This window comes from Rhinopithecus roxellana, chromosome 7, assembly GCF_007565055.1.
Source record: "Rhinopithecus roxellana isolate Shanxi Qingling chromosome 7, ASM756505v1, whole genome shotgun sequence".
NCBI lineage: Eukaryota > Metazoa > Chordata > Mammalia > Primates > Cercopithecidae > Rhinopithecus > Rhinopithecus roxellana.
The window spans coordinates 34,168,679-34,190,988 of NC_044555.1; the positions used below are offsets into that span (position 1 = coordinate 34,168,679).

The following is a 22,310-nucleotide window of genomic DNA, read 5'->3' on the forward strand; positions in this document are numbered from 1 at the left end:
GCTCATTGTTGTTGTTGAGATGGAGTCTCACTCTGTCGCCCAGGCTGGAGTGCAGTGGCATGATCTCGGCTCACTGCAACCTCCACCTCTCAGGTTCAAGTGATTTTCCTGCCTCAGCCTCCCAAGTAGCTGTGACTACAGGTGTGTGCCACCACACCCTGGTGATTTTTGTATTAGTCATAGAGACCGGGTTTCAACATATTGGCAAGGCTGGTCTCGAATTCCTGACGTCGTGATCTGCCCGCCTTGACCTCCCAAAGTGCTGGGATTACACATGTGAGCCACTGGGCCCAGTCAATAGTTCATTTTTATTACTAAGTAGTATTCCATGGTATGGATGTACCTCAGTTCGACCATTCACTTACTGTAAGACATATTGATTATTTCCAGCTTTTGTCTATTACAAGTAAAGCTGCTATGTACAATTACGTACAAGTTTCTGGATGGGCATAAATTTTAATTTCTCTGAAGTGTAATTGTTGAATTGTATGGTCATTGCATATTTAGTTTTATAAGAAACTACCAAAATGCTTTCCAGAGTGGCTATAAGATTTTACCTTCCCAGCAGCACTTAATGAGATATTTTCTCTGCATCCTTGTCACCATTTGGTGTTGTCACTGTGTCTTTTATTTTAACTGTTGTAATAAGTGTATAGTGATGCTTCATCATGGCCTTAATTTGCATCTAGTGAAACAAATTAGTGCTGAATATCATTTCATGTACTTATTTCCTTGTTTCCTCTTCAGTAAAATGTATGTTCATATCTTTTCATGATTTTGTAATTGGATTATTTGTTTGCATTTTTTACCATTGAGGTTTTTTTTAACTAAAAAAAAATTTTTTTTTCGAGGCAGAGTCTCGCTCTGTTACCCAGGCTGGAGTGCAGTGGCATGATCTTGGCTCATTCCAACCTCCGCCTCCCAGGTTCAAGCGATTCTCTTGCCTCAGCCTCCCCAGTAGCTGGGATTACGGGCGCTCATCATCACGCCTGTCTAAGTTTTGTATTTTAGTAGAAATGGGTTTTTGCCATGTTGCCCAGGCTGATCTCAAACTCCTGGCCTCAAAGGATCTCCCCTCCGTCCACCTCGACCTTTCAAAGTGCTGGGATTACAAGCGTGAGCCACCATGCCCAGCCTACTGTTGAGTTTTGAGAGTACTATACCTATCCATTATTTATTCTGGATGTGAGTCCTTTCTTGAATATGTGGTTTGCAAACATTTTCTCCTAGTCAAGACCCTGTTTTTTCATCCTTTTAACAGGGTTTCTTCCAGAGCACAAGTTTTAAATTGGGTGAAATCTAATTCATTTGTTTTCCTTATGGATTATGCTTTTTGAACCGTTCACTATGCCCTAGATCTCAGATGTTTCTCCTATGCTTTCTTGTAAAAGTTTTTTTTTTTTTTTAGTTTTATATTTTAGATTTAAATCTATGATCCACTTGAGTTTTTTAAAATATATATATAAAGGTATGAAGATTAGGTTTTTGTTTTTTTGTTTTGTTTTGCTTTTTTGTTTTTTGAAACTGCTCCAGCACCTTTTGTTAAGCAGACGATCATTCCTTCTTTTTGTCTCTTGGTAAAAAATCTGTTGTGTGGGGCTATTTCTAGGTTCTCTATTTTGTTCCAGTGATCTATGTGTCTGTTCTTCTCCCTGTACTCCACAGTCTTGATTCTTGTAGCTATACAAGAAGTATTGAAATATGGTAGAGCCATTCCTCCTATGTCATTCTTCTTTTTCAAAAATTATCTTAGCTACAAAAATATCTTTTGAGATGGAATCTCACTTGTGTCGCCCAAACTGGAGATCAGTGGGGTGATCTCGGGTCACTGCAACCTCTGCCTCCCAGGTTTAAGTGATTCTCCTGTCTCAGCGGCCCGAGTAGCTGGAATTTCAGGTGTGCACCACCACACCTGGCTAATTTTTGTATTTTTAGTAGAGAGGGGGTTTCACCATGTTGGCCAGGCTGGTCTTGAACTCCTGACTTCAAGCGATCCATGGGTCTCGGCCTCACAAAGTGCTGGGATTACAGGCGTGAGCCACCATGCCCAGCGTTGTCTAAGCTATTGAAAATTTGTTACAGCAGCAATCAAAAATGAAAACACATGGAAACATTTATTAGTGAAATAAAATAGAAGGTCAAGAAACAGATTAATCTATATGCAAACTTCAGCATGCATTTCCAAACAGGGGCAAAAGATGATGGGTTGTATAATAAACGATTGCTTGACAAGTGTCTATCCATTTGAAAAAATAAAGAGTAAATCCTTACTTTGAACCACATAAAATAATAAATTCTAAAAATTCAGTGACGTAAATGTGAAAACATGAAATCATAAAGAACTAGATGAAAATTTAGGAAAATATTACAGTGTAAGACATCTTGAGTTGGCATAGGCACTTCCTGACATTACACCAAGGCTGGGAACAATGAATCTGACAAATTTAAAGGTGAAAATTAAAGTGTCATCTAATTCAACAGACACCATAAACAACTGTTTAAAAAGGCAACTTTTGGGGAAAATGGTGAAGCATCTGTAATAAATTAAGAGTAACCATCTCTAATATACAACAAAACTTTTGCATATCAATAAGAGAAACTGGAACAACCCAGTGAAAAAATGTGTTCAAGCATGGCACTACTTCACCGTATAGCAGAAAAGGATTATGAAATAGAAAGTTTTAAATGAAAATTATAAAGGAAATGGAGAATAGATTCCAGAAGTTTCAACGTTCATCCAATAGAAGATCCAGACATACAGAACAGAAGGACTGGGCCGGGCTCAGTGGCTGACGTCTATAATCCCAGCACTTTGGGAGGCCAAGGCAGGCACATTACCTGAGGTCAAGAGTTTGAGACCATCCTGGGCAATATGGCAAAACCCCGTCTCTACTAAAAATACAAAAATTAGCCCGGCGTGGTGGTGGGCCTCTGAAATCCCAGCTATTGGTGAACCTGAGGTAGGAGAATCACTTAAACCCGGGAGGCAGAGGTTGCAGTAAGCTGAGGTTGTGCCACTGTACTCCACCATTGGTGACAGAGCAAAACTCCGTCTCAAAAAAAGAAAAAAAAAAAAAAAAAAAAAAGAACAGAAAGACTGTAGAGAAGGCGGTACTTGAAGAAATAATGTTCTAGAATTTTCTCAACTGAACAAACACATGAATCTTCAAACTGAAAAGATTCACCTAGTTCTGAACCTGATTAACACACACGCGTGCGTGTGCACACACACACACACGCCCTAGGAGTAAAATTTCCAGGATAAACATAAAATCCTGAAAGTCCCCAGAGAGAAAGAGAGAAGAGAGAATGCAATGGAGAAGTTTTTCAAGGAACTGATTAAAAATAACTTTGGATCAGGCGCAGTGGCTCATGCCTGTAGTCCCAGCATTTTGGTAGGCCAAGATGGGAGGATACCTTGAGCTCAGGAGTTTGAGACCAGCCTGGCCAACAAGGCAAAATCCATCTCTACAAAAAATACAGCAAGTAGCCAGATGTGGTGCCACGTGCCTGTAGTCCCAGCTACTTGGGAAGCTGAGGCAGGAGAATCGCTTGAGTTCAGGAGGTAGAGATTGCTGTGAGCCCAGATGGTGCCACTGCATTCCAGCCTGGGTGACAGAGCCAGACACTGTCTCAAAAAACCAAACCAAACCAAAAACAAACAAACAAAAGAAGTTGAACTTAGATATCTATATACAGCCGGGATAATCCAGAATGAGGGAAAAATTATTTCAGAAAATTCATGACACATATATCTTTCAGAAATCACTATTGGTATATAGTCCTATGAGAAGAGAAAAGTAAATTTAAGAGGAAGGAGGTGATTTCAATAAGCAATGGTGAAAAGAAAAACAGTAAAATGTATTAAACAGTGTAAACTTTTGATTGTAAACTTAAAAAAATTATAGTTTTGAAATAAAATTGCAGGTATTATATAAATATGGAAGATGGGAGGAGGGACAGGAAAGAAAAGAGAAGTTCTTTTGCTGTTCAAGGAATGGATACAGATACTAATGAATGATAGAACGGTAGAACAGTTAAAGGCACTAGCATTTCATTTTCTTTTATTTTAGACAGGGCCTCACTCTGATGCCCAGGCTAGAGTTCCATAGCACAGTCATGGCTCACTGTAGCCCCAGCCTCCTCAGCTCAAGTGCCTCAGCCTCCCACGGAGCTAGGACTACAGGTGTACACCACCATGCCTGGGTAATTAAAAAAATTATTTTTTTGGTAGAGAGAGGGTCTTGCTGTGTTGCCCAGGCTGATCTTGAACTCTTGTCCTCAAGCAATCCTCCCACCTCCGCCTCTCAAAGTGGTGGGATTACAACCATGAGTTGCTGTGTACAGTTAACACTAGCATTTTACAGTACAAACTATGGAACCAGGTAGCTTGGGTTCAGTTTCTGGCTTCTCAACTTATTAAGCTCTGTGACCTTGTGTAAGTCATATAACCTTTCTGTGTCTCAGGCTACTCAAGAGTAAACTGGGGATAACCACATTATCTAACTCATTTGATTGCTATGATTTGATGGGTAAATACATGTAAAGCACTTAGAATAGCACCTGTCATGTAGTTAAGTGGTATATATATTTTAGTTGTTGTTAGTAATGACTTCAAATTACTTTTAAAATGTAAAGGCATATCTGGTTTCAGAAGAGGATGGTGAACCAGGAATAGTTGCTGGCTTCAACTCCACCAAGGACAAGTGGGGATTTGTAGTCAAGGCAGGCTACAGTGCAGTGGCTCCTTCTCTGCTCACTGCAACCTCCGGCTCCCGGGTTCAAGTGATTCTCCTGCCTGAACCTCCCAAGTAGCTGAGACTACAGGCACGTGTCACCATGCCCGACTAATTTTTTGTATTTTAAGTAGGGTCAGGGTTTCACTGTGTTAGCCAGGATGGTGTTGATCTACTGATCTCGTGATCCACCCTCCTCAGCCCCGTAAAGTGCTAGGATTACAGGCATGAGCCACCGCACCCGGCCAACATGTTTCTTATCAGACTTCAAATCTATGTTGATGTTGATGCCAGAGAGGTATGTATAATAAGGCATGCCTGACCCACACTTCCTGTAATGGCCTGAAACAGTCTCTCAGGTTAAATTTTAAAAGAGCCCTGGCTTAGGAGGAAGTCCATTCAGATAGTTGGGGGCAGGGGGCTTAGGATTTTATTTTTGATTTACAAGACCTATATAATAAAACTGCATAAATTCTAAAGAACAAGTCTTGTGCCTGATGTATGGACCACACAAAAAGTTCACCAAAGTGTCCAATGCTATAACCAGAGACATTCTAACGACAAATCAGGATGAGAAGTTCATGTTTCCACACTGTAGACATCTTTTTCCAAGACTTCAGAATAAGTCTTCATATCATAATGAGACTCTTATTCCCTGAATGTCTACATGTTTCACTTGACAGAACATGACCCCCAAATCCTTTAATTCACTTAGTACTCCCTTTTATAGAGTTGGCACTCTGCTTTAATTCGACCCAGTCCCAAAATACTACTCAAAGACTACAAGAGAGCTCATTCAACTGCCCCATAGTCTTGTGATTTGTTTAGCTGATGGCCCCTAGGCTTGGGATCTTGGTTCAAAACCATTGTACAAAGTAAATTTATTGTACAATTGCTAATTACAGCTGGATGCAGTGGCTTATGCCTGTAATCCCAACACTTTGGGATGCCAAGGCAGGCAGATCACTTGAGGCCAGGAGTTTTACACCAGCCTGGCTAACATGGTGAAACCCTGTCTCTACTAAAAACACAAAAATTAGCCGGGTGTGGTGGTGGGTCCCTGTAATTCCAGCTACTCGGGAGGCTGAGGCACAAGAATCACTTGAACCTGGGAGGTGGAGGTTGTAGTGAGCAACCTTGCTTACTACGGTTGCTGGATCGCACCACTGCACTCCAGCCTGGGTGACAGAGCGGGACTCTGTCTCAGAAAACGAAAAGAAAAACAAAAACATAATAAATGCAGTTAGGAAACTATCTTAAAACACACACAAAAAAAATCCCCAGTTTTTTAGACTGATTATTTAAACAATAAAGAAAAACAGATCAACATGTTAAGGAAACCTATTTCAAACCTAGAGGAGCAGACTCGCCCTGCTTCAGTGCACCCTTGACACTAATGTTCGATTTTTAGAAAAACTGATAAACAATTTATTTTCAATCCCAACCAGTCTGATCATATGTAAGACTCCCTTCCCAAGGCACATCCTTCATAAACTCTCAACAACTTGCCTAGAGATTCCATCATTTTTAACCTGCAGTCTTAGTCCCATAATTTTTCATTTTTGTATTGGACTCCAATCCAAGTACTAGTAAAATGTTAGAGGAAAGGGATAAACTGAGGAAAGGACTCTTAAGCAAAAAGGATCCAGGGAAATTCTCAGCCTATCAAGATTTCAAAAGACACTAAAATTAGGAGAGGCACTGTCGGGAAGGTATGCTCTAGAGAGAAAGTCAAGAATGGGGCCATGTTTGCTAGTGCTGAAGAGACTAGGCACATGACTCAAGGAGCTCTTCCACTATGCTCAGCCATAGCGGGTAATAGAAATGATATTATCTGGGAAAGATCCACAAAGGACCTGCTGGTCTAAAGGTGTGAATCACTATGACATACATTCTGAGAGGAGGACTGTGGGACCAGAGGGGAGAGCTTCAAGCTACAGAGGATTTTTCTGAGTCCTTGAAACCAAATGGAATTTGTCCTGCTAGATTTCAAAATGGTTGGAAGCAGCGACTCCTTCCTTTCTTCCATTTTCTCCCATTTGAAATGGAAACATCTGTAACTATTATCCTACGCCTGTCCCGCCACTGTATTTTTGGAACAGATAACTTGTTTTCTAGTGTCACGAATTCACAACAGGAGAATTTTGCCCCAGGATGTTTCATAACCAGAGTCTCATCCATATCTGTTTTAGATGAGGAGACTTGCTACATCTGAGCTGATCTTATTTGGATAAGATGTCGGACGTCAGCGAATGTTGCACGGTTTGAGACATTTGAGGATTTGGGGATGGGGTGCATGTATTCTGCATGTGGGAGAGATGTGAATCCTCGGGGGCCAGAGGGCAGGCTGTGGTAGACTGAACAATGTCCCTCCAAAAGATAGCCACATGGTAACCCCTGGAACCCGTGAGTGTTAACTTACAACAACAAAAAAAGTGATTACGTTGGCCAGGTGTAGTGGCTCACACCTGTACTCCCAGCACTTTGGGAGGCCAAGGCGGGTGGATCACGGGGTCAGGAGTTCAAGACCAGCCTGACTAAGATGGTGAAACCCCATCTCTACTAAAAATACAAAAATTAGCTGGACATGGTGGCAGACACCTGTAATCCCAGTTACTCGGGAGGCTGAGGCAGAGAACTGCTTGAACCCGGGAGGCAGAGGTTGCAGTGAGCCGAGATCACACCACTGCACTCCAGCCTGGACGACAGAGTGAGACACCGTCTCAAAAAACAAACAAACAAAAAAAAAAGTGATTATGTTAAAGTTCTTGAGATGGGAAGATTCTCCTGGATTATCTGGATGGGCCCGAAATGTAATAATGAGTGTCCTTATCAAATTGAGGCAGGGAGATCTGACACAGACAGAAGAGAAGAAGGCAGTATGACTGCCATGGTTTGAATGTCCCCATCAAAACTTGTGTTGAAATTTAATTGCCACTGTAACAATATTAAGAGGTGGGGCTGTCAGGAAGTGATTAATGCCATTGTCATAAGAGTGGATTAGTTATCACAAGACTGGGTTTGTTATAAAAGGGAGCTTAGTCACATTTTCTCTGTCTGTCTCCTGCACTTGCTTTTGCCTTTCATCCTTCCACCATTACTTACACTGGGTAATTTACAAAGGAAAGAGATTTAATTGACTCACAGTTCCACAAGGCTGGGGAGGCCTCAGGAAACAATCATGGCCAAAGGTGAAGAGGAAGCAAAGACTTTCTTCACATGGTGGCAGGAGACAGAAGTGCAAGCAGGGGAAATGCCAGACGCTTATAAAACCATCAGATCTCCTGAGAACTCACTGTCACAAGTACAGCATGGGGGAAAACCGCTCCCATGGGGATTTTTAATCCGTGGGGATTGCAATTCGAGATGAGATTTGGGTGGGGACACAGAGCCAAACCATATCAAGCCACAAGCCAAGAAATGCTGGCAATCACCGGAAGCTGGAAGAGGCAAGGAACAGATTCTCTCCTAGAGCCTCTAGAAGAGTACAGCCCTGCTGACAACTTGATTTCAACTCAGTGAAACTGATTTCAGATTTCTGGCCTCCAGACTTGTGAGAGAACAAATTTATGTCGTTTATGCCACAAAGTTTGTGGTAATTTGTTGCAGCAGCCAGAGGGAATTTGGAGTGATTGTAAGGAGTTATGTAAATTATGTTAAAGAACCTTTGCAGTTGTAAGATGCCTTCATTCATTCAACAAATGGTTGAGGCAATATAGAAGAGTAATTTAAAGCACAGACTTTGAGGCTGGACGTGGGGTGGTTCACTCTTGTAATCCCAGTGCTTTGGGAAGCCAAGGCAGGAGGATTGCTTGAGGCCAGCAGTTCCTTCCAGTTCAGTGGGGGCAACATAGCAAGACCCCATCTCTAAGAAAATTATTTTAATTAAAAATAGAGAAATACACAAATAAAAGCACAGACTTTGGACTCAACTCATCTTGGGGATGAATCCCAGCTTTGTCACCCACTGACCTTGAGCAGACTGCTTAATTCTCTGAGCCTCAGTCTCAACATCTGCACACTGGGGATGATAATAGTATTTAACTCTAAAGAACATTGTGAAAATTAATGGGAAGATGTACATAAAGGGCTTTGTGCTGGGACCAAGGGCCATTGCCCTGTCCCTGCCCTAACAGAGATCACTGTCATTCTGGGAGGATCTTAGAGAGATCAGGGTTGTAGATGGAAAGCCCAGAGAGGAACTGGGACATGTTGGAGGTACTAGGGATAGGGGTAGGGGAGACTTCTTAGACAAATTGACTTATAAGCTCTCTGATGAACACAGTGGACCCTAATTACATACTCTTTTTAATACTATAATTATAAATACTATTAATATCAATGGGTAAAATATATTTCTGGTTCTTTGGTCTTCTAGAAAAAGACATACATAGAAGTGTTGTTTTTTATTTTTTTTGTTTAAATTTCTTTTTAAAAATTTTTTTTATAGAGATGGGGGTATCACTATGTATCTCAGATTGTTCTGGAACTCCTGGCCTCAAGTGATCCTTCCACCTCCTGCCTCAGCCTCTCAAAGTGTTGGGATTACAGGCATGAGCCACTGGGACTGGCTCACTGAAATTTTTCTTTCTTTCTTTCTCTCCATCTCTCTCTCTCTCTTTTTTTTTTTTTTTTTTTTTTTTGGACAAGATCTCGCTCTGTGGCCCAGGTAGGCAGCAGTGGCCAGATCATGGCTTGGGGCAACCTCATACTCCTGGGCTTAAGCGATCCTCAGCCTCCTAAGAGATGGGACTACAGGCACACTTCCCCATCTCGCTAATTTTACTTTATTTTATCTTTTTGTGGAGATAAGAGACAAGGTATCTCTCTGTCGCCCAGGCTGGGGTGCACCGGCATGACCGTGGCTCACTGCAACCTCTGCCTCCCGGGTTCAAGCGATCCACCAGCTGTGTGGCTTCCCAAAGTGCTGGGATTACAAGAGTGAGCCACCGCGCCCGGCCCAAATTTCTTATGTTACTACAGAGTTCCTAGGAAAAATCCCATACATGAAAAAGTTAGAAGCTGACAGGAAGGATTTGAGATGGCGACCTGCTTGACCTGCTTCGTATACACTGCTTATTAAAACTGGATAACAAATGCACCACGGGGAGTGGTGGGGGGATAGGAAAAATGGAAAGATAAAACCAGCCCATGCGTACTCTGATTCTGAAACAATCTAAAGAGAAAATCAGAGCATGCGTACTCTGAACTTGGAGTAGCCAATCCCAGGGGATGCTTTAGGCGGGAAAATCAGAGTCTCTGCCCTCACTTTGAGAAGGTTCTGTCCCTGGAGCCTGGACTGAGAGACCTCATATCAGCTTGGCTTGTCCCGCCTACTGTTCTGACTTCTAATTGGCCAGACGGAGTTCACTGACTGCCCTGATTGGTCCATCATCCTGGGGCAGTGACATCGCAGAATATTTTCTCCTCCGCCAGCCATACTTTGTCGCCAACTGCTGCCGACGTTGCCGCCACTGCTTTGTCTCTGAGGTAGGTTCTCTTGAAGGGACACCCTAGATGGGGCAATGGGGGCCGATAGAAAAGGAGGAAGCCTCCGTAGGGGCCTCAAGTGCTTGGGGTTCCGAAAATCTTGAGGACTGAAAGACAACTAATGCCTTTCAGGACGATCATCATGGAGGAGCCTCCCGCCTCGGCCTCGCGTCTACAGGCCTGTGCCATCCCACCCCTGGAAATATTTTTCATTTTTGTGTTTTAGTAGAGACGGGGATTCGTTATGTCGGCCAGGCTGGCCTGGACTGCCTGGGCTCAAGCAGTCCTCCCACCTCGACCTCGGGACTACAGGCACGCACCACCCCGCCCTCACTCATATTTTTTATTTTTTAGTTTTTATTTTTTTTAGTAGAGACAGTTTCGCCATGTTGGCCAAGCTGGCCTCAACCGCCTGGGCTCAAGCAGTCCTCCCGCCTTGGCCTCGGGACTACAGGCACGCACCACCCCGCCCTCACTCCTATTTTTTATTTTTAAATTTTTTTTTAGTAGAGACAGTTTCGCCATGTTGGCCAGGCTGGCCTCAACCGCCAGAGCTCAAGCAGTCCTCCTGTCTCTGCCTCGGGACTACAGGCAGGGAGCAACCTGCCCTCACTAATATTTTCTATTTTTCATTTTTTTAGTACGGACGGTTTTGCTATGTTGGCCAGGCTGGACTCGACCGCCTGGGCTTAAGCAATCCTTCTGCCTCGGCCCCGGGACTACAAAAGTACAGAAGTACACGACCCTTCCCACGCTTTTTTTTTTTTTTTTTTTTTTTTTTTTTGTAGAAGCGGGGTTTCACTATGTTGGCCAGGCTGGCCTCAACATCCTGGGCTCAAGCGATCCTCCCACCTTGGCCTCAGGTCTACAGGTGTGTGCCATTCCACCCCTGCTAGATTTTTTTGGTAGGTATTTTTATTTTTATATTTATTTATTTATTTATTTATTTACTCTTTTTAGAGACGAGGTTTCATTATGTTGGCCAGGTCGGTATTGACCTCCTGGCCTCAAGCAATCCTGCCACCTCGGCCTCAGAACTACAGGCAGGAGTCACCTCGCCCATGCTATTTTCTTGTTGTTATTGTTAGTAGGAATGGGGTTTTGCTGTGTTGGTCAGGCTAACCTCGACTTCCTGGGCTCCAGAGATCCTCTTGCCTCAGCCTCGGGACTACAGGCACGCACCACCTCACCCCCACTAATACTTTTTATTATTTTTTTTCTTAGCAGAGGGTTTCACTAGGTTGGCTAGGCTGATATCGACCTCGTGGACTCAAGAGATCCTCCCACCTTGGCCAGCCAAAGTGCTGAGATGTTACAGGCTTGCGCCACCAACCTCAGCTAATTTTTTTTGGTTTTTTTTTTTTTTTTTTTTTTTTTTTTTTTTTTGTAGAGATGGGAGTTTTGCTATGTTTCCCAGGCTAGTCTCGACCTCGTGGGCTCAAGCGATCTGCACGCCTCGGCCTCCCAAAATGCTGGGATTACAGGCATGAGCCACCGTGCCTGGTCGATTGCTGCAACCTGAAATGCCCCACATTCTCTCTAAGGGATGGCGGGCTCTTCCTTCTTATAATTTACAAATAACCCGGTAATAGCCTCTAAATCCATTCATATTAGCGAAGGTCGTTTGTCTTCAACAGAACAGAACCCCCCATCCCTCTGCCTGATCAAATCCATCACCAAAGAGACCATGTTATCTCTGGGACTCACTTCCTTTCCTTCATTTATTGAGTGGGGGTATCAGAATGCCCCCACTCAATAAAATTATACAGTTACGTCCCTGCCTCCCCAACAAGGGTTTATACATCTTTCAGGGTAAGCCTAGCTCCAGGGAAACTACTAACAACATTAGCTAACCCCCTCCCAAAGACTCAAGGCTGCTTTGCCCATAGGAAACCTGTCATCCCCAATCAGTACTTCTCCCAGAGACCCCCTGGCTCCCTGTTTTCATCTGACTTCTCCCCATGTCCTTACTCAGGGACAGATAAGCCCGGGATGGAGAAATGCAGCACCTGATTCCAGGTGACTGAGTGTGGCTGGCCTTCAGAGATTTCTCCCTCCACAGGACCAAAGGTTCTGTGGCTGGAAAGTCTCAGGCTATTTCTCTTGCAGGTCAGACTGCTCCCGGTGCCATGAACAGAGACAACACCTTTGCAAACAGACCCAGGGATGATGCTCAAACATCAGAGAAGAGAAGCAAGGTGAGGTGACCTGGAGGGGGCATAGCAGTGGTTCAGGGCATAGAGTAGGGTGACCAGATTTCTGAGGAGGGGAGGACAGAGGTACTGGGGAAAAGGAGCAGGGTCCCAGGGAGATCTGGACCCCTGGGAGCATCCCATCTTTGCTCTGTCATCACCTAGCATCCCTGGAGACAGGTCTGTGGCCGTGCACTACATTTGGTGAATCTCACTCCATTCTGCAAGGTGGGAAGAGAGACAGCCAGCAGCATTAAAGTCCTACTGTGTGGCAGGGGAGAAGCTAGGGAAGGTCCCCATGTTCTCTCAGTTAGTCATGGCATCAACCAGGGCAGGTTATCATCCCCACTTCCCAGATCCAGCACACAGGAAGCGGCTCCAACTGAATGGCAGACATGCCTAGCTGAGTCACTGCCAGAATTCCTTTATTTCTTTTTTTTCCCCTAGGCCTTCGATGATATTACCAAATACTTCTCTAAGAAAGAGTGGGAAAAGATGAAATACTCGGAGAAAATCAGCTGTGTGCACGTGAAGAGAAAGTATGAGACCATGACTAAACTAGGTAACAGAAAGTTCTGGGTACAGACAAGTCTGGGGACACATGAGCATCCCTTTTCCTGCTTTGCCTAGTTCTTAGGCTGCAGAAAGTACCCCACATTTTCCTTTTGTGCAGGGAAGAATCGCGAGGCAGCTTCTGGGTGTTCTGCTCTTCCTATCCTGTCAGGGCTGAGGGCAGGGAGTGGCCACAGTGAAGCTTATACCTGGATCCTGCACGTTTCTCTCCCATAGGCATCTGTTCTGATGAGCCCAACTGTCTCTGTGGCATCGCAGCACATCTCCCACCCTACCATCCTTCTCTCGGCTTCTCTCTCTCTCTCTTTTGGAGTCAGAGTCTCCCTGTCACCTAGGCTAGAGTGTAGCAGTGCAATCATAGCTCAATGTAGCCTCGAACTCCAGGGCTCAAGCAATCCTCCTGCCCAGCCTATGGAGTAGCTGAGGCTACAGGCACATGCCACCATGCCCAACTAATTTTATTTTATATTTTGTAGATATAGGGGTCTCTCTATGGTACCCAGGCTCGTCTTGAACTCCTGGCCTCAAGCAATCCTCCTGCTTCAGCCTCCCAAAGTGCTGGTACTACAGATATGAGCCACCATGCCAGGCCTAAGTTTGTCTCTTAAGAAAGAAACATTTTGCTTCTTTCTAGGTTTCAAGGTCACCCTCCCACCTTTCATGCGTAATAAACGGGCCACAGACTTCCAGGGGAATAATATTGATAATGACCATAACCGCAGGAATGAGGGTGAGTAGATGGGAAGGGGCTGGAAAGGGTCTCCTGAAGCCCAACTGCTTTTCAGCTCAGCTATCTGGGAAGGATCCTCAGGCATTTGTTCCCTCATACACATCAGAGCTGAGTGAAAAAAAGATTGCATACACAAAGTTAACTGCAGAGATCATTCATAAAATTGTAAAACATGTAAAACAAGAATATGAATATTTATGGATAATAAGCAAATGGTAAATGCATAAAACGTGAATGTGAATAAAAAGCCATCAAATTGAGGAGACTGGCTGTAAATAGAGAAGGAGCGGGGGCACAGATTGGTGAGTGCTGCACAGACAGCTTCAGTCATGACTTATTCATAGTGTTTTTGTTTTGTTTTGTTTTGTTTTTTGAACTGGAGATTCGCTCTTGTCGCCCAGGCTGGAGTGCAGTGGCACAGTCTCAGCCCACTACAACCTCTGCCTCCTGGGTTGAAGAGATTCTCCTGTCTCAGCCTCCTGAGTAGATGGGATTACAGGCGCCGGCCACTATGCCCACCTAATTTTTGTGTTTTTAGTAGAGACGGGGTTTCACCATGTTGGCCAGGCTGGTCTCAAACTCCTGACCTCAGGTGATCCACCCTCCTCAGCCTCCCAAAGTGCTGGGATTTCAGGCATGAGCTACTGCACCAGAGCCTGTTCATAGTGTTTCTAACATTCTGAATAAATAAATCAGATCTAACATAGTCATGGGGTAATGTTGAGATGCGACTGAACTCAATATTATTCCCCATACTTTTCTGTGTGTTTGAAATATTTCTTTTTTAAAGGACATGTTGTTCTTGCTAAACACTGTTAAGAATCAAAGCACAGTTAAGAAAATTTTAAGGCCGGGCGCTGTGGTTCACGCCTATAATCCTAGCACTTTGGGAGGCCGAGGAGGGCAGATCACCTGAGGTCAGGAGTCCAAGCCCAGCCTGACCAACATGGAGAAACCCCATCTCTACTAAAAAAAAAAAAAGCACAAAATTAGCCAGGGCATGGTGGCACATGCCTCTAATCCCAGCGACTAAGGAGGGTGAGGCAGGAGAATCGCTTGAACCTGGGAGACGGAGGTTGCGGTGAGCTGAGATCGCATCACTGCACTCCAGCCTAGGCCACAAGAGCAAAACTCCGTCTCAAAAAAAAAAAAAAAAAAAAAATTTTAAAGTGAAAAAAAAAAAAAAGAAAATGTTAAAAGTGTAGATTTGCCAAAAACTTCCAGTGATTGTTTCATTAACAGCATGTAGATATTGGATAAATATCATAAGAGAGATGGTGATGAACACATTATGTAATGAAGATTGCTGTTTCTCTGTATTTTATTAAAACCGGAGATAACATAGGGTGAAAAAAAGATAGGTCCTTAGGTAGAGATCTTTGTGCATTTCAGGAATATAAAGGGGACATATGTGTTTACTGGCTCTTCTGCACTGACAATGCAATCATAAGACAAGGTCAGAATGTCCAAACCATCTCCAATAGACCTATTACTCCCCAACAAACAGGCCAGATTCTACCATCTCCCACAATCACTGTAAGAGATCTGGCAATCCAGTGCTTGAGTATCTGCCAAGTGTTTGACATTAAAGGAGTGTCTTTATTCTGAAAATATTTCAGAGCCACTGAACTAAATCATCCATGGTTCATCACACATTTAACAGCTTAATACGCATACCATAAGATTCACCCATTTGAAGTGTACAGTGATTTTTAGTTGTTGTACTTCTTGAGTGGATACAGTTCAGATTCCCAACTAATCAATTTAATTATTTGGGAAAAAGTAAAAGATACGTAATGACATAAGATGACACTGTGATGGGGTTTAACCCCAATTTGATAAACCATGAGATGGAAAATTCTGAATTGATGCCACAGATAAATGCACCAACCATGACTAAACATAATTCAGAAGCAAATCTCAAATAACTCCTCAACATTGAGTGGACTCATAACCCTCTGCTGCAGAATGCCCTCATGCGACAGAAGTCTCTCTAGAGTTTGGAAATCTTTACCAACAAAGAAAAATTCTGATGTGTTCTCTTTCAGTTGAACGTCCTCAGATGACTTTCGGCAGGCTCCAGAGAATCATCCCGAAGGTGAGTGTCTCTCAAATCCAAAGGACCAGAGAACCTTTGTCCCTTCATGGATGTGAACACTGGTAACAGTGGGAGAATATCAAAAATGCCCTCATTGCCTCCTCCCCATGTCTATCACAACACCTGATGTAGCATCAACAGCTTAGTTGTGATTCTTAATACTTCTTTTGTTTTCATAGTGATGCCAGATACTATTTTAATAACTTCACATGAAGTAATGTATTGAATCCATGAGAAGACCTCTATGATGTTGTGTCTGTTGTTATCTCCAAATAATAATGAGTCACACACTTCGGTGTTTACAAAAGCCATGTGACTTGGCGCAAATCTTCTAAGTTGTCTGAACTCCAGATTCCTGGTCCATGAAATGGAAGCGAAGCATCATAGTTCGTGTTATAGATCATAATTATCAGCAAAATAATAAAATGAGGCTATCATGGTACAGAGATGCTAAAGAATTTTCCTGAGGCGGAGTGGCAGTGGTAGTCTAATCCAGAGCTCCAAGCCATTTAAAGCTCATTCACGTTTGCATTTATTTATGAAGTTCAGATGTTGTTCACTAGGGATTTACCCAAAAGGGCCTGCTGATGCTTCCATTGAGACACCCATTCTCGCAACAGGAAGGACCAGCTGGCCTCTCCTCTGTTACCGGGGCCACTCACATGGCTTAGGAATTGCTTTGACTGTTGGCCCCTCCTTGAGCTCCTTGAGGGCCTTGTCTGCACCTGAGGCATCCGGGAAGCCCCAATCCCAGCCCAGGGGATCCCTCGGAGGTCCCTGAATGAGTGATCCCACAAGTGCAGATTCAACTCTGGTTTAGAGGGTAAAGGGATCTGGGAGTTGGGTTGCCAGTGTGGAGATCGAATTCAAAGAAGGAAACAGAAAGGTATTAATTATTATTATTATTACATTTAAACGGTATTGACAAGCTCAGACAGTACTTTCCCTTAGCCTATTTTACATGTATTGTTCACTATTTCATAAGTGAGGAAGCTGAGTAAAAAGTAGCTTAAGGGCCAGGCCCGATGGCTCACGAGTGTAATCCCAGCATTTTAGGAGGCCGAGGCGGGCATATCATGAAGTCAAGAGATAGCATCCTGGCCAACATGGTGAAACCTCGTCTCTACTAAAAATACAAAACTTAGTGGAGCGTGGTAGTGCCTGCCTGTAGTCCCAGCTACTCAGGAGGCTAAGGCAGGGGAATCACTTGATCCGGGGGAGGGGGAGATTGCAGTGAGCCGAGATCTCGCTACTGCACTCTAGCCTGGTGACAGAGCGAGACTTTGTCTCAAAAAGAAAAAAGAAAAGCAAAGAAAAAAGTAGCTTAAGCTTGTTGGTCAGTGACACATCCCAATGTAACCAGAATTGGTATGGGTACCACCTCACTGAATTCCACATTCAATGTTGGTGCCTCTCTAGGGTGCTATGCCATATCTGGTATTGCTTTGCTTGCTGCCTAGATTAATTTCAGCAAACCATTTCCCTCTCCCTTGCTTGTATTCATCTCCCCACAGCATCTTTCCCAGCAGTGTTTTGTCCCCTCGCTACGTATTTACATTTAGACTCCCAGCAACTGACTACAAGCCTTTATGGGATCCCTTGTATTTTATAGAAGCTCTTCCATTTGTAGACCTTGTGAATTCTTAGAATGCTATTGTTCTCCAAATCTTCTGTATACCACACTCTCAATTACGTGGAGATTTCTGCTGTTTGCATGAATGTCGGTCTTAAAAGAGTGTGAAGATAAGCATTCTAGCCCTGGAAGCCCCATTCATTTAGGCCATTCCTTTCCCTTCTAACCTCCCAGGTTTCTCCTTATTTAGGTAAGTGTAACTCTCCCAGCGTTGTTGAGAGTATTGATTAAGGTAATGCATGTGAAGACGCTTTGTAAGCTCTAAAGCACTATAGAAATGTGACTGATACTGTTTATCTGTGACCTTCACGTTGTAAAGATCATGCCCAAGAAGCCAGCAGAGGAAGGAAATGATTCGAAGGGAGTGCCAGAAGCATCTGGCCCACAAAACGATGGGAAACAGCTGTGCCCCCCGGGAAAAGCAAATACCTCTGAGAAGATTAACAAGAGATCTGGTAAGAGGAAACAATTCAGGAGCAACCCCTGTGGCTTCCCTGGCTGTGTTCAGGTGTGTGGACTGGGTGCGTGGCATGGATTCCAGACAAGCCTGGGTCCAGGCTGGGCTGAGGAGCTTACCCAGCTCCAGATGAGATGTTAGAGATGACTTTCAGAGACACAGACTGGAGTTGTAAAAAACCACGTGTCTTGGGGCAAGTCTTCCAAATTTTCTCAGTTCCAGATTCCTAGTCCATAAGATGAAAATAAAGAATCATAGTTCATAAATTGTTTGGAGGCATTAAATTAAATCTAGAAGGCCTGATGACGTGAAAGGTGCTCAAGCAATTCTATCTCTGATAATCTGGAATCATATCTTAGCTCAATGCCTGATACTCAACGTTGACATGTGTACTTCAGAGATATTGCAGGTTCCGTTCCAGACGACTGCAATAAAGTGGGTCACACACATTGCTTTTGTTTCACAGTGCATAAAAACATTATGTTTACACTATAGTGTAGTCTAAGTCTGCAATAGTGTTATGTGTAAAAATGTACATACCTTAATTTTAAAATAATTCGTTGTTAAAAATGCAAACAATCTTCTGAGCCTTCAGTGAGCCACACTCTTTTTGCTGGTGGAGGGTCTTGCCTCGGTGTTGATGGCTGCTGGCTGATCAAGGTGGTGGTTGCTGAAGGGTGGAGTGGCTGTGGCAGTTCCTTAAAAGAAGACAACAATGAAATTTGCCACATCAATTAGCTCTCCCTTTCATGAAAGATTTCTCTGTAGTATGTGATGCTTTTGGATAGCATTTTACTCACAGTAGAACTTCTTTCAAAGTTAGAGTCAATCCTCTCTAGCTATGAAAGTTTTAGATGGCATCACCTTCCAATAGAAGGCTATTTTATCTATATTGAAAATCTGTTGTTTAGTGTAGCCACCTTCAACAGTGATCTTAGCTAGATCTTCTGCCTAGGTTGCTTCAGCTTCTCCATCAGGGTTTGCTGCTTCACCTTGCACTTTTATGTTACAGAGACGGCTTCTTTCCTTAAATCTCACGAACCAACCTCTGCTAGCATCCGACATTTCTTCTGCAACTTCGTCACCCTCTCAGCTTTCATGGACTTGGAGAGAGTTCGGGTCTTGCTCTGAATTAGACTTTGGTTTAAGGGAACGTTGTGGCTGGTTTCATTTTCTATCCTGACCACTCAAATTTTCTCTATTTCAGCAGCTTGGCTGTTTGGTTCAAGAGGCCTAACTTTCAGCCTGTCTTGGCTTTCAGCATGCCTTCCTCAATAACCTTGGCCATTTCTAGCTTCTGATTTAATGAGAGAGACATGTGACTCTTCCTTTCATTTGAACACATAGCCACCATTGTAGGGTTCTTCATCATCCTAATTTCAGTGTTGCTGTGTCTCAGGAAATAGGGAGGCCCAAGAGAAGGAGGAGAGACGGGGAACAGCTCATCGGTGGAGCAGTCAGAACACACACAACATTGATCAATTACATTCCTCATCTTCTGTAGGGCCAGTTCCTGGTACCCCCAAAACATTTACACACAACAGCGTGACTGTAGTCAATAATAAGTTAATCACACATTTAAAAATAACTGAAAGAGTGTAAATGGATTGTTTGTAACACAAGGATAAATGGTTGAGGGGATGGAGACCCTATTTTCCATGATGTGATTGTTACGCATGGCATGCCTGTGTCAAAGCATCTTACATACCCCATAAGAATATACACCTACTGTGTACCCACAAAAATAAAAAACAAAAATTACTTTAAATGACCAAAAAACAACAAAAACATTTGCAATAATAATATCAAAGCTCACTGATCACAGATCACAACAACAGACATAATAATAGTTGAGAAGTGTAAAATTGGTGAGAATTCTTCCCCCAAAATTGCACTATCTGCGAAGCACTATAAAAATGAGGTGCAATAAAACAAGGTATGCCTGTGTGCCCTTAGCAAATACGTGCAGAATGAAAGGAGGTATGGTTGAATGTTCCTGTAAGTGAAGAGGTTGGGAATCTAAACCTCACAACGGAAGAAGGCAGAAGCTAAAACTTTAATTGGCATTTGGCCTGTATTGGTGTGGGTCTAAGGTCTCAGCCTCTCTAAGCCAGAGAATGTGAAAAACTGGAAAAAGAAGACCCATGGGCACTTGGGAGAGGGGAGGCATCTCCATTTATGGAGAAAACAGAGCCTAACACTCTCCAGCCTACCCAATCCTCATCTTCCAACTCTTCTCCATCACAGGACCCAAAAGGAGGAAACATGCCTGGACCCACAGGCTGCGTGAGAGAAAGCAGCTGGTGATTTATGAAGAGATCAGTGATCCTGAGGAAGATGACGAGTAACTCCGTAAGTGAACTTTCAGCTCATCCGCCACATCCCTGCAGGTGTGCTATTCTGTTACAGTACCGGTATCCCATCTTGTCTCTTGTTCCCCGAATCATTCCCTTCTCATAATTTTCTAGGGTACAGCATTGAGGCTGAATGATGAGATTTCCCATGCTCTTTCTACTCCCTGCCCTGTATATCCAGGGTTCCTCCCTACCCAGGATGCGGTGGGTTCCCAAACCCCAGGTCAGTCTTGATACGTGGGCCACACCTTCCTCTAGCCTAGAAATGGATAAACCAAGCAAGGAAGTTACTGTGGCATGTGCAGGTGGTTCACTTCGAGGAACCGTGGAAAGCGTGTGCAGGTCCTGAGGTAGGGCAGAATCGTAGTGTACAGGGTCTGCACGTCAGGAAGAGTTGAGATTGAGTTATCAGGCAGTGGCAACTCACTGCCACTTACTTTCCTTCTCTCTTCTTGCCTCAGCCTCAGAGATATGACACATGCCCATGATGTGAAGCAGAATTTGGTGACCTTTCAAGAACATGGGCATGGCTGCGGACCCCTCATCATCAGGTGTATAGCAAGTGAAAGCGAGTGTTCACAACAGTGAAAAGTTGAGCATCATTTTTCTTAGTGTGCCAAGAGTTCGTTGTTAGCATTTCCGTTGTATTTTCTTACAGTATGCCATTCTGTTAGATATTAGCATTTTCATTGTGAGCAAGACATACTTAATGCATATTTTGGTCTGTCTATCCACGCACCTACCTCAGAAAACAAGTATTGTCAGGTATTCTCTGCATAGAATAGCAAAGCACTTCCCTCCTCTCTCCCTGGATGTGACGATTGACAGCAGATCTGAGTGTTTAATTTCAGATTTTTCCTCTGCATTTACACACACCACACACACACACACACACCCCACACACACACCAAGTACCACTATAAGTATCTCCCATCTGCATTTCCCCATTGCCATGTGTCCTGATCAAGTCCCCCCACACCCTGTTTTCTGTTCAGCCTCTACTCCCCTCATCCGATTCCTGTGTATCAGTTACTGACAGTTAATAAACATTTGCAATCGTTCCCCGGTTGTTTGCTCCTCCCATTATTGTGCACACAGCTCTTTGCAAGTGTGTGAATATTTATTTAGGAAAGATTCTTAGAAGTGGAATGACTGTATCAAAGGAGTCATTTATTCAACAAAACACTAATGAGTGCATCCTTGTGCTGAGCGCTGTTCTAGGTGCTGGAAAGACATCAGGGAACAAGGCAGGCAGATGTTCCTGACCACCATTCCAGAGGAGGATGTTTCCAGTTGTTGGTTTTGTCTGCTTATTTGTTTGTCTGTTTTTTCTACAGATGGGGTCTTCCTCTGTCTAGGGTGGGGTGCAGTGGCATGATCATAGCTCAGTGCAGCCTTGAACTCCTGGGCTCAAGCGAGCCTCCCACCTTGGCCTCCTAAAGTGCTAGGATTCAGGTGTGAGCCTCTGCACCTGGCCTCTAGTTTTTATATTGATAGAGACTATACACTTCAGTCCTGGAGCAGGATTCTGCAGCAGGTGGTTGGGCATCTTGGCCTTTGCTCTCTGAACGAATTTCAAGTTCAAGGTCTGGGACGGTCCATTTGGGAGTATGTGGGAGGAGACACAGATGAAATCGTCATCTGGGGAACGTGGAGGAATGAGGAAGATGCGTGCACTGTAGACCCTGTGATGGACAGGGAATAGAAGAGTCCACTTAGTCTCCATGCAGGGGAGCAACGGTGGGAAAGTCCCCTGGACAGAAGCATGAGACTGCCCATCATGGGTCTCACCAACCAAGGGTCTGGGGGCTGGGGTGGGGACGATGATTTGGGAATGGGACAGTTCTTTCTCACAGGTACCATGGCACGGTGCAGAGGGGAAACAGTTGTGGGGAAGGGAAGGGCAGAGGGGAGTCTATTTTAGAATAAAACATTTGCATGTGAATGGAGACATTAAAGCTCCATTCACACGCAAGGACTTGAAACACCAGCCCCAGGTGGAGGCAGGATTGGAGCTGTTTTGGCAGTCCATAGCCCATCACCTTGG

At 43.9% G+C, this 22,310-nt stretch overlaps 1 protein-coding gene across 4 annotated transcripts; it reads left to right on the forward strand.

The window, feature by feature from the left end:
• The first annotated feature begins 10,176 nt into the window (after positions 1-10,176).
• LOC104675814 (putative protein SSX6) lies at positions 10,177-21,325 on the forward strand. 4 transcript variants are annotated; one of them, XM_030934020.1, is made up of 9 exons: positions 10,195-10,226; positions 10,453-10,538; positions 12,336-12,424; positions 12,866-12,980; positions 13,626-13,721; positions 15,770-15,819; positions 17,772-17,907; positions 20,157-20,261; positions 20,725-21,325. In XM_030934020.1, exons 3-8 carry the CDS (start codon positions 12,356-12,358, stop codon positions 20,255-20,257), a joined length of 567 nt encoding a protein of 188 aa, XP_030789880.1. In that variant the 5' UTR covers positions 10,195-10,226; positions 10,453-10,538; positions 12,336-12,355; the 3' UTR covers positions 20,258-20,261; positions 20,725-21,325. The 4 variants fall into 4 exon arrangements, 3 of the variants coding, with proteins under 3 accessions (XP_010378764.2, XP_030789880.1, XP_030789881.1); XR_749838.2 differs by lacking the exon at positions 10,453-10,538 and having other exon boundaries at positions 10,177-10,226; positions 20,157-20,317; positions 20,725-21,324; XM_010380462.2 differs by lacking the exon at positions 10,453-10,538 and having other exon boundaries at positions 10,183-10,226.
• The last annotated feature ends 985 nt before the right edge of the window (positions 21,326-22,310 follow it).